Source organism: Ahaetulla prasina, chromosome 2 (assembly GCF_028640845.1).
Source record: "Ahaetulla prasina isolate Xishuangbanna chromosome 2, ASM2864084v1, whole genome shotgun sequence".
NCBI classification, from domain to species: Eukaryota; Metazoa; Chordata; class Lepidosauria; order Squamata; family Colubridae; genus Ahaetulla; species Ahaetulla prasina.
Genome location: NC_080540.1, coordinates 177,981,625 through 177,996,274, shown reverse-complemented (window position 1 = coordinate 177,996,274; position 14,650 = coordinate 177,981,625). Strand labels below are relative to the sequence as shown.

The window sequence follows — 14,650 nt, the reverse complement described above, 5'->3', positions numbered from 1 at the left end:
GCAGATAAATGATGCCCCTTTTGAGGTACAGATAGTCCTCAATTTACAACTATTTGAAGTTGCAATGTCACTGAAAAAAAGTGACTTACAACTGGTCCTTGCATTTACAACAATTGTAGCATCCCCACAATCAGATGGTTAAAATTTAGGAGCTTGGATATAGCATGCATTTATGATGGTAGCAGGATCTTGGGGGTCACGTGCTCACCTTTTGCAACTTTCCCAGCCAGCTTCAGACAAGCAGAATGAACGAGGGAAACCAGATCTGTTTACTGCCTAATTCACCTAACAGCTGCAATGATTCGCTTAACAAGGATGGCAAAAAGATCAGAAAATTGGATGCAACTCACTTAACATCTACCATGCTTAACAATGGAAATTCTGGTCCTAATTTTTGTTGTAAATTGAGGACCACTTGTAATGCTTCATTAATTTGATAGCTACAGTTTTAAAAGGTTTCTACAATTAGGCAGTTGTATATATACATGCTATAACTTCAGATGACAAGCACTAATGTAAAATAGGCACAATTCTTTATCTTGTATCTGGGAGGAATGATTCCTCTTCTAAGAAAGATGCCTGTCATGATGACAAATATACTTACCATCTAAAAGCAAAATTGTGTTGCCTATGTATAAATCTATGTAATCTTAACGGATTAATCCTGATTACATTAAGTTCATATGATCAGTTGACTGAATGATTTTAATTTTGGCCTATGATGCTAATCGGTGTTTTTTCCTCAAACTGAAATCTATTTGGATGGGATTTGTTCGTCTCTACAACAATGAGAATCTATTCTTTGAAAAAGAAAAAAGAAAGCATATCCCTAGATGGGAATCTGAATCTGAGCTAGAACAGACACAGAAACAAACAAATAAATCCTGCTAGTTAAACAGATGAGACACAGAATCTCCCTCTCCTTCTCTCTCTCTCCTGCTAGGTCCATATTTCAGCTGTGTAAATTTGGGACATCCAGACCTATCAGCTAAGCCTTCCTAACCAAAGAGTTGCCTGGTGTCCAACAAAATTCCCTTCTTGGAAATGCCTTCTGAGAAGGAAAGTACCGTAACAAATCCAGTAAACAGGTTTTTTTTTTATAATAACAGCTATGTAATTTAGTTTTTTCCTCAATCAGCATAATATAATAACAAGCTTAATACAATGCCTTTTGCTTTAAAAATACCAATAGAATACTGATACCCCACTGATCTCAGTAGGAGTGTGTTGAGCCCATAGTTTTACTGAATTAACTCAACTGCCTATATTCATGTAACACTGTGCACCATAAATTAATTGTAAAGGTTGGGGCAACCCAATATACCGAGCCAGAAATTAGCCAAGCATGTTGCACAAAGCCAGTCTTAATAGCAGGTTCAGGACTACAGGCAGACAAAGCAATCCTAAAGGAAGGTGTAATTACAAAGCTTGGCCAGGTCATGCTTTTCAAAGTAAGAGCCTGGCAGATCTTCATTGTTTCAGAATTCCACAAAACCAGTAGGAAATTTCAGACAAGATACAGAATATTCGCAGCAAGCTAGAATAATTACAGGAACAGATGTGGGGGCTTACTGGAGAAACAGAGGAAATCTCACCATAAAAATACCTTGGTGTAGGATCTATTCCTGGCAGGAAACTACTAGTAATAAATATGTGTTTGCAAAGTTTTCTATGAGCAGAGCGTACGTTGCTGACATGCACTCAACATATGGAATTTTGTTATAAATCATTACTTGATAAGTCAGATAACTTTTTTTAAAAAAGTAAAATAACTAGTACCACCTTGGTCAATCTTTCTGTGATGTTTTCAACCTCAACTTTTGATCATCCTGCCTTTTATTCAGAAGGTTTAAAAAAAGTTTAATACTTTATTTCTCTTCTGATATTTACATGCAATACACCGGTATAATATTGATTTACACCATTCCTAACATAGACAAAAAAAGTTCTCCTCCACATGTGTATATTTATATCTATTACTTTGAGCACTCATTTAAATGAAAAGAGAGCCTTGCAAACTGTAGAAATTATTTTGTATTATTACCAATCTTATTTTGCAATATTTATCACTTTGCTTCATTTGGTTACTTTTCATAAAGAGACATAATAAGGTGAGGGTACTGAATATTACTGCTAGCAAGGACGTATATTCAGACTGAGGTGATTTAGCAAACATTCCCCACATGACGTTAGATCACGGTTGTCTTTCATTGTCCCTCATTCTTTTATGGATACTAGGATTCTTAGGAACCTTCATCCAATATCAATTCCAAAACTTTTTTAATAATAATAATAATAACAACAACAGAGTTGGAAGGGACCTTGGAGGCCTTCTAGTCCAACCCCCTGCACAGGCAGGAAACCCTACACCATCTCAGACAGATGGTTATCCAACTTTTTCTTAAAAATTTCCAGTGTTGGAGCATTCACAACTTCTGCAGGCAAGTCGTTCCACTTATTAATTGTTCTAACTGTCAGGGAATTTCTCCTTAGTTCTAAGTTGCTTCTTTCCTTGATCAGTTTCCACCCATTGCTTCTTGTCCTGCCCTCAGGTGCTTTGGAGAATAGTTTGACTCCCTCTTCTTTGTGGCAACCCCTGAGACATTGGAACACTGCTATCATGTCTCCCTTAGTCCTTCTTTTTATTAAACTAGACATACCCAGTTCCTGCAACCGTTCTTCATATGTTTTAGCCTCCAGTCCCCCAATCATCTTTGTTGCTTTTTTCTTGCAATGTCTTCCTAATCAAGCCGGTCATATATAAATTTTCCAGCTTAAATATTAGTGTCTATATCTATGTCAAAAGAGCTGTGAAGGAAGAAAGCTGAAGTGGATGGAACCGATTTTATGGCTGCTGAAGCAATAGGCATACCAGATTTTTGCCACATTAATCCACCCCGCTGCATAATCCATTTCTGGGACTCATGTAAATTCTGAAATCCAAAGTACAGAATAATTTGTTCATATAGTGAAAAATTACTAAGTGAAGCTGAGTCCAACCTTTTCTACAGAAATGAAGAAGTGGAAGTCTTTGCCCAGAGACCAAGGACCTCAAGAAATAAAAAAGCTAGATATGAATCTAGGCTTGCCTTTTTGTAAGCAAAGAGAAAGGAAGCAGAATTCTTGGAGATTCTCCATTTTGAGCCATTCACGTTAAGAGAGATTATATTCAATGAAATATTATTTACTGGGGGGAGCGGGAGGGGCTTACAGAGAATGCAAGAAGAGTAGGAATGGTCATGTAGTTAGTGGGGACTGGGAGAGGGGGCATACAGAGAAGTTTTTTGGCAGGGTCTGTTTTGGGAATGCAAACAGATGAAGGAAGTATGCGATTATTAGCAGAACAGCATTATCAGCCACATCAGTGAATCTGGAATGTCTGCTGAGAAATCCAAGAATGTGATTATAGACTCAGAAAATTCACCCCAAGAAGGCAGTGCTTTCTACGGAGAAATATTAACAGGTTATTGAATCTTCCAAAGGGAATGCAGGATGCAAAAGGAAAACAATTGAGAAGTGTCCCTTTTATTATTGCTAAAGACGACAAAGAATTATCTCCCGGGCATTTGGGGATTCCTGCTTGAACCTTGTGGTGGCTGGTAAGACGAAGAAGGGAAGAATCGCGGAATTCGTCAACAAAGGCAGGAATTGGGCAGCGGGAAAGAGTTTCTCTCAGATTATTTCAAAATTTCAAACGGGAAGGGGTGCTGAGAAGAGACGGGCAGCCAGGGATCTGCCCAAGCAAAGCTGAAGGAGAACCAATAATTATCCAGGGAAGAGGAAACCTATCAGGAAGGGGGAGGGGGGAGGGAGAGCGGTGTTTCCTGCGGAAGAGGGCCGCTATTTTGCGCTCTGCAACGCGGAGGGGGAGGCGTTCTCCGGCTGGCCGTTCAAATGCCTTGGCTTCCCCATCTTCGGGCAGAGCGGGGGCCGTTCCAAGCGGCCGAAGACAGGGAACGGATGCGCGGTGCGGCTTTGGCGGCGGCCACGTCCCATGGGAAGGGGAGGAGGACTTGCAAGGGGAGGGGGGTTGCACTCACCAGTGCAGGAGCTTGTGCTGCAGCTGTCCCGGGCGACGCTCGGACGAGCATTGTAGGCACCACATGGCCGCTTGCACTCTGCAGCCCGGGATTGCCGCCGCCGCCGCCGCCGCCAGGGACTTGGTGAGGACGGGGATGGAGGATCCAGATTGGGTCTCAGCAACGGCGGCGGCCGCTCAGTGCCCCGAAGCTGCCCAACCGTTGCTTGGGCTTCGCCATCCTCGGCTCCTCCACGTAAAGCAAAGGAGGAGCCGGGACACGGTAGGGCCCGCCCTTCGCCGGAGATTTCCCCCTCCTCCCTGGCCATTGTTAGTAGCCCTCCAAGGCTCCCCCCGCGCCGGCCCACCTTCCCTGCCTCGCAGCTCTCCACAGTGACGCCCGGATGCTGCTCGGTATCCCGATGGCCGCGACGCCGCCGCCGCCGGGGTGCTGCTGCATGGTTGCGATGGGAGCAGAAGCGGCGCGGTGGTTCCTCCAGAGATGCCTCAGCCAGCTGCCAGGGCTCTGCCCCACCTTGTCTCCAAAGAGATTCCTGCGTCGTGATTGCTATTGTGTGCCTGGTTTCTTGAGACTCCGCTAAATCCGGGTTTCCAAGAACAGCCCCCAAAGCTGCCTGGCTAACTCGCAACCTCTCTTCCGCCGCAGTTGATGTCTGGGTGGCTTTGTTAGCGGTGCTACTTTAAACGTTCATTTTCCACGTGCTGGGAGACCAGGCGTGTCTCTTATCATCAACTTCCCCCAGTCCAGAAATACAGACTTCTTCTCCTACCTCCTTCTATCCAGAGCTATGTTAGTGGAGGAGTGTGATTTAATGACTAAACGGTGGCTGCAAGCCAAGATTTCCTAGATGCCTTTCCAAAATTCAAAAAGCTTAGAGCAGAAAAGCAGCAAAGAAGGTGGAGCAGGGAACCAAGATCCATGAATTCCACCCCAATCTCTGGAAGAATTACGCCAGGAAGAGAAAATGCCCTCTTAACACTGGCATTTTCTGGCCAGGAAGCTTTAATGGAAAGGGGGAGAGAGGTGGTAAGCCAAAAGTTTTGGCATTAGGTATGAATGTGAACTAAATCAAGAAACAGATTGTTCTGACTTAAGGAGCACATCCTCTGCAAGAAGCCCTCTTGCACTAGCCTGAGATTTTACAAAAGCATCGCTATGGTCTGGCACATTTTCTGTTCACAAGTAGGTTTGCTCAGGAATGTGTGCCCTATGCTATTTTAGTAATTTGAACAGAAGTAGATGCCACCTGATTTTCTTGTTTGGTGCCATTAAGTATCAGGACCTCAGAGACCCCAATTTGCCCCAATGCAGATACCTTTGGTCTGAGGAAGATGACATGCAAGAATGGTAATTCTCCTTTACATCCTAGATTTTTCTGCCATAATCCTCATTAGAATCATGGAAGACCAAGGCTACACCACCACCACCACCCACCAATTGCCTTAATGAAGATATAAAATATTTATTCATCACTCCAATAATCTAGATCTAGAATGAGGATTGCTGGAAGGACAAGGCTAAAATCCTCCCTAGTCATGATGTTAAAGAAATCTATATTGTAAAAAAAAAAAGATTTTGGGGGATATAAAGTCAATGTTATGTAGAGTTTCAAACATATTAAATACAAATTTTAACTTAGTCTTTTACCCAATTTCTGTTTATCTTCTGTCTTATTGTGGTCTACCCACCACTCCTCAAAGAAAATCCTCTATTTCTAACAGGCAGCATTTTATAAGATGATAAAAAGCAATAAATCCTCTATTTGATGCCACTTTATTTTCATTACTTGGACAATTTTTTTCTCCGGTGCCCTCAAATCACTCTTGTCTCCTGGCAACTCTTTGGACGAGTCCCTGCATTTTTCCTGGCACGATTGCAGAAATGATTTGCTATTGCCTTCTTCCTAGGACTGAGAGAGAAGGACTGGCCTGAAGTCACCCAGCTGGCTTTCTGTCTAAGCTGGGATCAGAACTCATTGTCTCATGGTTTCTAGCCTGATGTTTTACTCACTATAGCAAACTGGCTCTCTGTTTGGACAAAGGATAAGATAAGATTTTCCAATTCTCCTATCCTGTACATGATCTTCTAAACCAAGATTATTTAGTTTGGTGTTCTCTTAAAGTTGGCAAGTAGATCAGTACCAAATCTTCATCTCTTCCCCGCCCTGCCCCCCACACTTTATAGTTGCCAAGTAGAAAAACAAACACATCCATCCCTAAGGGCAGGTTGGTAATTGACTCTTTGAGAAAACCAAATCGAAAAATGATCTTATGCTAGCAACAGGAGCCATAGTCCAATGCAAAATTTTCTAATCATCTGTGTTATGGTTGCAATGCAGACAGATTTCTTTTTCTTCAATGCTGAGAAGAACAAGAGGGGGAGAATCCTCTAATTACATTCCTTTTCCCCCAGCAACTGGCCCAAGACAAAATATAATAAAATAAAAATGTCCAGTGAACAATCCTTTTCTGTTGAGTGGTTAAATCCATCCAAGTTGTTTAGTGCACCTTTCTAGCACTGTAACTCGAAAGTTACCCAAGATTTTATTGCCATTGATAGCACATCCTTCATGAACAAATTTAGCTTTAGATGTTCTAATTTGCACTAAAATATTGGTCTGACTTAATGTTCAACATTCCTTTGAAAAAATACCATATTATGTAGCCTTTCTGATAAAAAACAAAAAGTGAAATAAAATCCTGAAATCAGACTCATTCATGTGGTGTGATTCTATATGCCATTGGAGGGTTAAAAAAGGCAGTACAGTAATGACCATGAGAAGCAGACTACTGGGGGGGGGGGGGAAGAAGAGAGAAAAAGTTAATGGCTATGTAAATAAAAAGTTATCTCAATAAGTGGTTGATTTGGAAAAAAACAAAAACAAAACAAGGCTTGATTAGAATTTGTATAGGAGACTACAAGGAGATGAGAGTGAAGGTTCATTCTCCGAGCTTGTGGATTGGTTACCAAATGTTTCATTTACCAGGATAGGTAACATCTTCGGCAGAATTTAGGATGTGTTCTTCTGTTTATAAGGGCTTTGTGTGGTCAGTAAGTCTTGTGTTGAGTCAGGGGTGGGTGTATCAAGTGAGGGTCTTATGATGGGTCTTATGATGGGTCAGGTGTGAGTCATCTGTGGGAGTTTTGTGATGTGGAGGTTACATCAGGTGGGGGTCATTGGGAGGAGATGTGCTGGTTGGGGAATGCTTGTGTGGATTGGTTGAGGGTTAGTGCCGAGTCTGGTTAGCTATGCAGTTGAGTTTGATTCTGAGGGGTTCATAGGTTGGTTGTAGGTCAGTTTGTCTGTTATTGGTATTGCTTGTGGGGTGCCAGGCTTCGATGAACTCACGAGTGTGGCAGGTGGTAGCATGGGCAATAATTTTTGTGTTGCTCCAGTCGAACTGGTGCTGTTTGCTGTTGGTGTGGGTACAGATTAAGGATTTGGGATCGTGGTATTTGACTGCCAGCCAGTGTTCATGGATCCTGTTTTTTAATTGATATGATGTTTGTCCCAAGTAGAATTGGTTGCAATCGTAACCATTTTGATTTTGTAGATTACATTGTTTCTTTCATCCTTCTATATCTTGTCTTTGGTTTTGGATAATTCCTGGTGGAGTGTGGCTGTGGGTTTGTGGGCTATTGAATGAACCTTCACTCTCATCCTACATCTGAGCTATGGATATTTGCCACTATTGCAAAGCTATAAGGAGATCTTAGAGCTATATACTATACCTGTGATGGCGAACCTATGGCACGTGTGCCAGAGGTGGCACGCAGCACCCTCTCTGATGGCACGTGAGCCATCACCCCAGTTCAGCTCTGCTGTGCACACGCGTGCGCCTCCCACTGGCCAGTTGGTTTTCGGGTATCTGTCGCGCATGCGCAGGGGGGTGGGACGCATCCGGGGTCACATGCCAGGGGTGGGTTCTACTTACCTTTACTACCAATTCGCAGTGGGAGCACGTGCACTTCTGCGCATGCACATATCATCAATTATGACGTCCGGGTGGGTGGGCAGAGCCTCCCCCCACTTTTACTGCCGGTTCTATAGAACTGGACAGAACCGGGAGCAATCCACCACTGGCACGCACGAATGCGGGGGGCACATGCGAGGGGCTCGCACGCATGCATGGGGGGTGGGGCATGTGCACTGGGGGCCGCGCGTGCATGTACAAGGCATGTGCGCATGTGGAGGGCACACACATGCACAGGGGCAGGGCCTATGCACAGGGGCTGCAGGCGCATTGCATTTTCGGGCAATGGGGCTCGGGCATATGTGCCCGTGTGCACTTGGGGCACTTGGTCTGGAAAAGGTTAGTCATCACTGTACTAGACAGATAAAAGTTAAGTCCTAAAAAGCACTGATAATTAGCTACTTCCATATTATCCCCAGGAAAATTATACAATCTGATCCTGGTAGTCACAGTATTCAAGTTTGGATCAAGAGACTCTTTTAAGCAGAAATTTTCCAATAAGCTCAAAAGAATATTTTTGTATTTCAATCCAGAAAAGAGGGACCCACTAAAAAAAAAGTTGACAAGGAAAAAGTTATATTTGAAGTTTATCCACAGCAAAAGGAGCTGAATTCAAATTTACACAACTGGTTGTAACAAAACTTGTCCCATACAGAAAATTACTAACAGGCTGAAGCAATTTCCACATAAGGAAAGTCTGAAGTTTTTTTACCTTAGTAAAAAGGTAGAAGTGCACAAAATGAAGCAAGTAAGGGAAATTTAGTGCATAGAATTCTTTACAATTGTAAAGAATTCTGGAATTCTTTACAAACACAACGTAATGATGGCCTCTAATTGTTATGGTTTGGACAAATGCAGAAAAGTGAAATCTGTTAATGGCCAGTAGTCATGATGGCTATGTACTGTCTCCAGCATCAGAAGGGGAAGACAGGCCCCAATAGTCTGCACTGGCTTCCTGTAGTCTTTCGGGTGCGCTTTAAGGTTTTGGTTACCATCTTTAAAGCGCTCCATGGCTTAGGGCCCGGGTACTTACGGGACCACCTGCTGTTACCTTATGCCTCCCACCGACCTGTACACTCACACAGAGAGGGTCTTCTCAGGGTGCCGTCCGCCAAGCAATGTCGGCTGGCGGCCCCCAGGGGAAGGGCATTCTCTGTAGGAGCTCCTACCCTTTGGAACGAACTTCCCCCTGGTTTGCGCCAATTACTCGACCTTCGGACCTTTCGCCGTGAGCTGAAAACGCATTTGTTTATTCAAGCGGGACTGGCTTAAATTTTTAATCCTAAATAATTTTAATCGGGGTTATTATTTATGAATTTTAAGGGTTTTAAATTTGATCATTTTAAATTTCGGCCATTTATGGATTATGCTTGTTTTAAGTTTTTGTTTTAATTGTACATTGTGTTGTTTTTTTATAATTTGGCTGTACACCGCCCTGAGTCCTTCGGGAGAAGGGCGGTATAAAAATCTAAATAAATAAATAAATAAATAGCAGTTTTCAGAGAACACAAGTGGAAGGGAACCTGGGAACACGTATTTGGAAGCATGGTAATCTACTGCACAAATTCAGATGCAGCATAAAATTTCATTTTTTATTTATTTTACCAAATTTAGATACTACCCATCACATTCAAGAGTGACTCTGGGCTGCCATTAACTCTAGGCCTGGGAACAAACTATATTTAAAAGGCTTTCTGGACCTCCAGGAGAGGTGCGGGACATCCATTTCAGAAGATGGAGACTGCAAAACAAAATACACACTTTCTAAATCCCAAATCTGGTAAAGTTTGATAGAAATAAACTGAGGAGCACCCACTCTGTTGGAACATCAGGTTGGCAGAAACAAATGCAGAAGAGCCATTTTAGTGTAATGGTTAAGGTGCTGGCATAGAAACCAGGGGACCGGGAGTTTAGTGCCACCTTAGACATGAAAGCTGGCTAAGTTACTTTGGGTCAGTCTTTCAGCCTAACTCACCTCACAGGGTTCTTGTGAGGAAAATAGGAAGAGGAAAGAGTATTAGCTACCTCGAGTTCCTTATAAAGTTATAAATTTTATAAATATAATAAATGAATAAATAAATTCCTTAGGTAATCAAACCTTGTGCCAAGAAGGGCTTTAACGGTAACAATCAGCACCTTGAATTGCATCTGAAAGAAAGCTGGTAACCAATGCAGTTCCCACAGAAATGGTGACACGTGGGTACAAAGAAAAGAGTCCTTTACACAGCTCAAGTTGCTGTATTTTGAACAATTTGTAGCTTCCAGATGGTTGAGTGCAGCTCCATTTAGAACGCACTGCAATAGTCCAATCATGGGGTGACTAGGCCTGAGTGACCATCTGCAAGGTCTCCTGATTAAGGAAAGGGCACATCCGACACACAAGATGAACCTGTGAAAAGGCCCTCCTGGCCATTATTTTCTCTTTTATAATTATTTCGTTTTATAGAGAAATGTTACTTTTGCTAACACTTCTACATCTAAGCTATTATCTTCACCGTATCCATTTTAAGAATGTGCATATATAATGAAGTTTTGCTTTTGAGTAAATATTCATAGAATTGCATTTTAATTTGTTTAGCATCACAAATTCTTTGGCCCTTGGGATAGGGCAAGCTGTAATAAATCCAGGCACATATAAATACACAAGTGCAAAAATCACGCACAGCACAAAATCCATACATATTATGATATAATACACTCAAAAGCTATACCCACATATAAGAAATGCCTTCCTGATCCTTCACATATATGGTAACAGGGAAGAAACACAAATTTAGTACTATCATGTCATTCCTCTCTCACTTCACATCACCCCTGCACACACCTTTTTTAAAAAAAACAAAAAACTGGCAATGATCTTTTCCCCCCTTTCCTTTCTGAACTGCAGTTGCCCACTCCTCTTTTGTCCCTTACATCAAGTAAGAGATAGCAACACCAGAGTTAGAAAATTATTTATGAGGCAGAGCAGGTCTCTGAGATGGTTGCCATAGGGATGAAGGGAAGGGTGAGATGCTGGGTTGCTATGGATCTTGCAAGGGGGAGGATGGGTACCAGCATCACCATCGTAATGCAACAGTACAGGGAGCTGGGTGGAGACACCCAAACACTAGCAAAGTAAAGTGTGACAGCCGCTGTTTGCAGGGGAAATGGCTCTAAGGTACAGTGAGACACTCCCTCTGGGGATGGACTAAAACAGGACATGCCTCTCTCCACGTCTGAGATATAAGACGAGGAGTGGAAATTCACTCTCTGCAGTTCTCCTTTCTAAAACCTAAAAGAGGACCCAAAGTGGGGGTCTTTGCCAGCTGTAAGGTGCAGCAAAGGGGTGGAAAGTCTTGGAACTGGATTTCCAGTCTGAGGAATCTGAGGAAGAACTGGGGCAAAGGGAAACAAGGAATCCTGGCTCTGGATTATAAATTTGCAAGTGGAAAGGAAGTGTCTTTTATATCTCAGCAAAAGCCTAAGTGATAATAGGACTGGTGACAATATGAAGGAAACTTTGGAATCAAGCCTCACGCCTTTTTATTTCTGTTATCAGGTATTACCTGGGTCATCATTTCTATCTTCCAAATAGCATCTCTAAATAGAATACTATTTTTGAGCCGCCATAACTGCATTGTTGTATGCCTGCCTGTCGTCATGGCAATGCCTCCAAAATAGATACTTCAGGAAAAGAAAGAAAGGAGGGGGTATCGACCTGTTCAGTAAATAACTCTTTAGTGCCAACTTGGTTTCTCCCTGTCATTGTAAATGCTGCTAGGCCTAAAGTACTCTTCACTGCTTTACACAAGTCACTTTGCCTCTACGAAAGCACACAGGTTGAGAACAGTTGGTCTTTGGTGTGTCTGCACACACACACACAAACACACACACACAGAATTGCTAAAGCAAAAACTAACAAACATATACCAGCATAGAGGGAAATGCAGATGCTTCCTTACCAAATGCATGAATACACACAAATTTATTAGCATGGACTTTCTGCTATAATAGGTGAAACAATCAAAGACACACATTGTTTGAAAAGAGTCGTGCTATTGTGATACTAGCATAAGACAACAAGACTCATATGCACAAGATACAAGGCCAAAATCTATATATACCAAAAGCTTTTTTAAAAAAGTACATCAGTGTTCAACATAACCTCACCTGACATTAGGACAGTTAATGACAGCTAATAAATAAATGAAGTCATTAACCGTCACTAAGCATTAACTAGCTCTGAACGTTAGGGACAGAGCAAACGGGAGGGGACACTGCTTTCATGGCCCACTTTTGGGCTTCCTGAAATCACCTATCTGATGCTGCTGAAAAAGAGGCATTGAACTAGACACACCATACAATGCAATATAACACAACTAATAACACTTAGCAGTGAACAATTACCTAGGAATTAAAAGTACTTTGCAGGCACTATTTGTACGACTGTCTTTAAAGATACACCAAGGTTAATCTTAGTGTCTCATTTTACAGATACAGGTAGTCCTCAACTTACAACAGTTCATTTAGAGACCATTCAAAGTCACAACAGCACTGAAAAAGTGATTTACGACCACTTGTCACCCTTACAACTACTATAGCATCCCTATGTTCAAAATTCAGACACAGCATGTATTTATGCCATCTGACAAGTAAAGTCATTGGGGAAGCCAGGATTCACTTAGCAACCATGTTAGTAACTTAACAACTGCAACTCTTCACTTAACACTTGTGGCAAGAAAGGTTGTAAAAATAGGGCAAAACTCATTTATCAACTGTCTCTTTTAGCAACAGAAATTTTGGGGTCAATTGTGGTCGTAGACTGAGGACTACCTGTAGTATACCCTGAGATTGTGAGACTAATTCTTCTAAACTGACCTAAGACCAGTTTAAATTCAGAGCCATGATAAGAACTCAGCTGAAGACTTTAGGAATTACAGCTCTTTCTCATGTTATGTCAGCTCTCAAATAACTGAAGTTCATCCATCCGTCCATCCCAAAGCACAACTGCTAGTGATGTACCTTACAGGAAAACACCCACTCTCTCCAACATTCATCATCAAAAGCAGATGGGTCTCAGCCTGAATGTATTACACAACTTAAACACATTTACAGTCTCGAAATAGTGCTGTTTTTCAAATCTGTTTGCAGCATGTAAAACCTGATGCATATAAGTGTCCTTCCTGCCAGCCAAGGTGTGGGGAAAAAAGAAAGCTGATAAATCTGCTAAGAGATCCCTGCCCCAAAAGTACATATTGAGCCAAAATATCCCAACTCAAGACCAGACTGTTGCTGTTGTTTTGTTTACCCTTGTGTTAAGGAGAATTCACCTCTGGAACTAAGATTCTGTGAAGTCCTTTATCTGGGACCTCAAACTATTTCAGTATTTTTGGGAAACAGAAAATCAGTACATAGAGTAAAATGGAACTAATTAAAGATGATTTAATGTTTTTTTTTTCCTTAGATAAAACTGACGTCTGATCATCATGTTCAAGATCCAAATAAGTGAAAAACAAAGAAAAAGAAATGCTAGGCTAATAATACTAGTCTCTCTCTCTCTCTCTCTCTCTCACTCTCTCTCTTTCCCCCTCTTTCTCTCCCTCTCTCTCCCCCTCCCTCCCTTCCTCCCTCCCTCTCTCCCGCACACCCCTATAGTAAGCCAAACCCAGGACCTTATTTGGCTTACTCAATTGAAGCCTCTCTGTAATGATCCACAATACACAGTAGCTGCAGATATGTCCTCAAAGGAGAATCAAAGCAGGCTGGGTGGTCTTGTGATTCTTGGGTACTAAAGCAGAAGGTTGCGTGTTGCTGGCTTCAAGATAATCCTGCTAGGCCTGTTTGGGCAAGGGAAACTTAGCTTCAGCCTGACATCTGTTGGTCAAGTGAATTCCTGCTAAATGCATCTGACCTAACCAGAGAAAGGGATAACTTTAGTTGTGGCAGTCAATGGCTAAGGAGGACACCTCCCAACGAGTCACACATGCCTGTGTTTCCAACACCCAGTTTACAAAGGGCATATAGTCAAGCACACTGTCTATCATTCCTTATATACAAATGCTGCATGCCTAATTAAATTCATATTGACTGTTTGCATAACACACTTAACCCGGTTCTTGAGCTGATTCCCTCCTCTGCCTTTATATACCACACATAGAGCAAGAAACTAAAACTAATCAAATGAGATGGGGCTTACCCAACATGCAGCGCCACAAAAAGCCAAACCAAACTACTAATCCTGCCTGCATATTATGCAAATGTCACTCGTATTAAAACTGACCAAGCATAGATAGCTATGCGATTGTCTCAATATAGTCCTAATACTATATTTACCTGAAAGGGAGACTGCTTTGAGAGTAAGACGGTGATCCCTACACCCATTAATGATTAGAGAGAAAAAAGACACCACTTATGTCCTTTGCAGTATTCTCAGTGAATCTAAAATAATCCTCCCATTTAAAGTTAAAGGGGAGGGGAGACTGCCTTCTTTTCATATAAATCCAGTGTTTGCTGTGGCTAAAGAAAGAAAAAAATCTGACTTACGTTCTCTCTGTCACTAGAATTTACTCTTCTCTGACAGCAAGAAATACAATCCAGGTTCATTTGCTTTTGGCCATAAGCAGAGTGAAATAAAAAATCCTCCGTCAGTCTCCTCTT

General features: G+C 42.0%; 1 protein-coding gene across 11 annotated transcripts in view; it reads right to left on the bottom strand.

Moving 5' to 3' along the window:
* The window catches only part of IQSEC2 (IQ motif and Sec7 domain ArfGEF 2), a 166,811-nt gene that overhangs the window by 48,030 nt on the left and 104,131 nt on the right, over positions 1-14,650 (bottom strand). The window contains exon 1 of one of the 11 annotated variants that reach the window (XM_058173492.1): positions 4,387-6,561. The exons of 9 other annotated variants lie outside the window; for them this stretch is intronic. In XM_058173492.1, coding sequence (XP_058029475.1) covers positions 4,387-4,478 — 92 coding nt within the window. In that variant the 5' untranslated portion in view covers positions 4,479-6,561. One more of the 11 variants, XM_058173493.1, reaches the window with a different exon arrangement.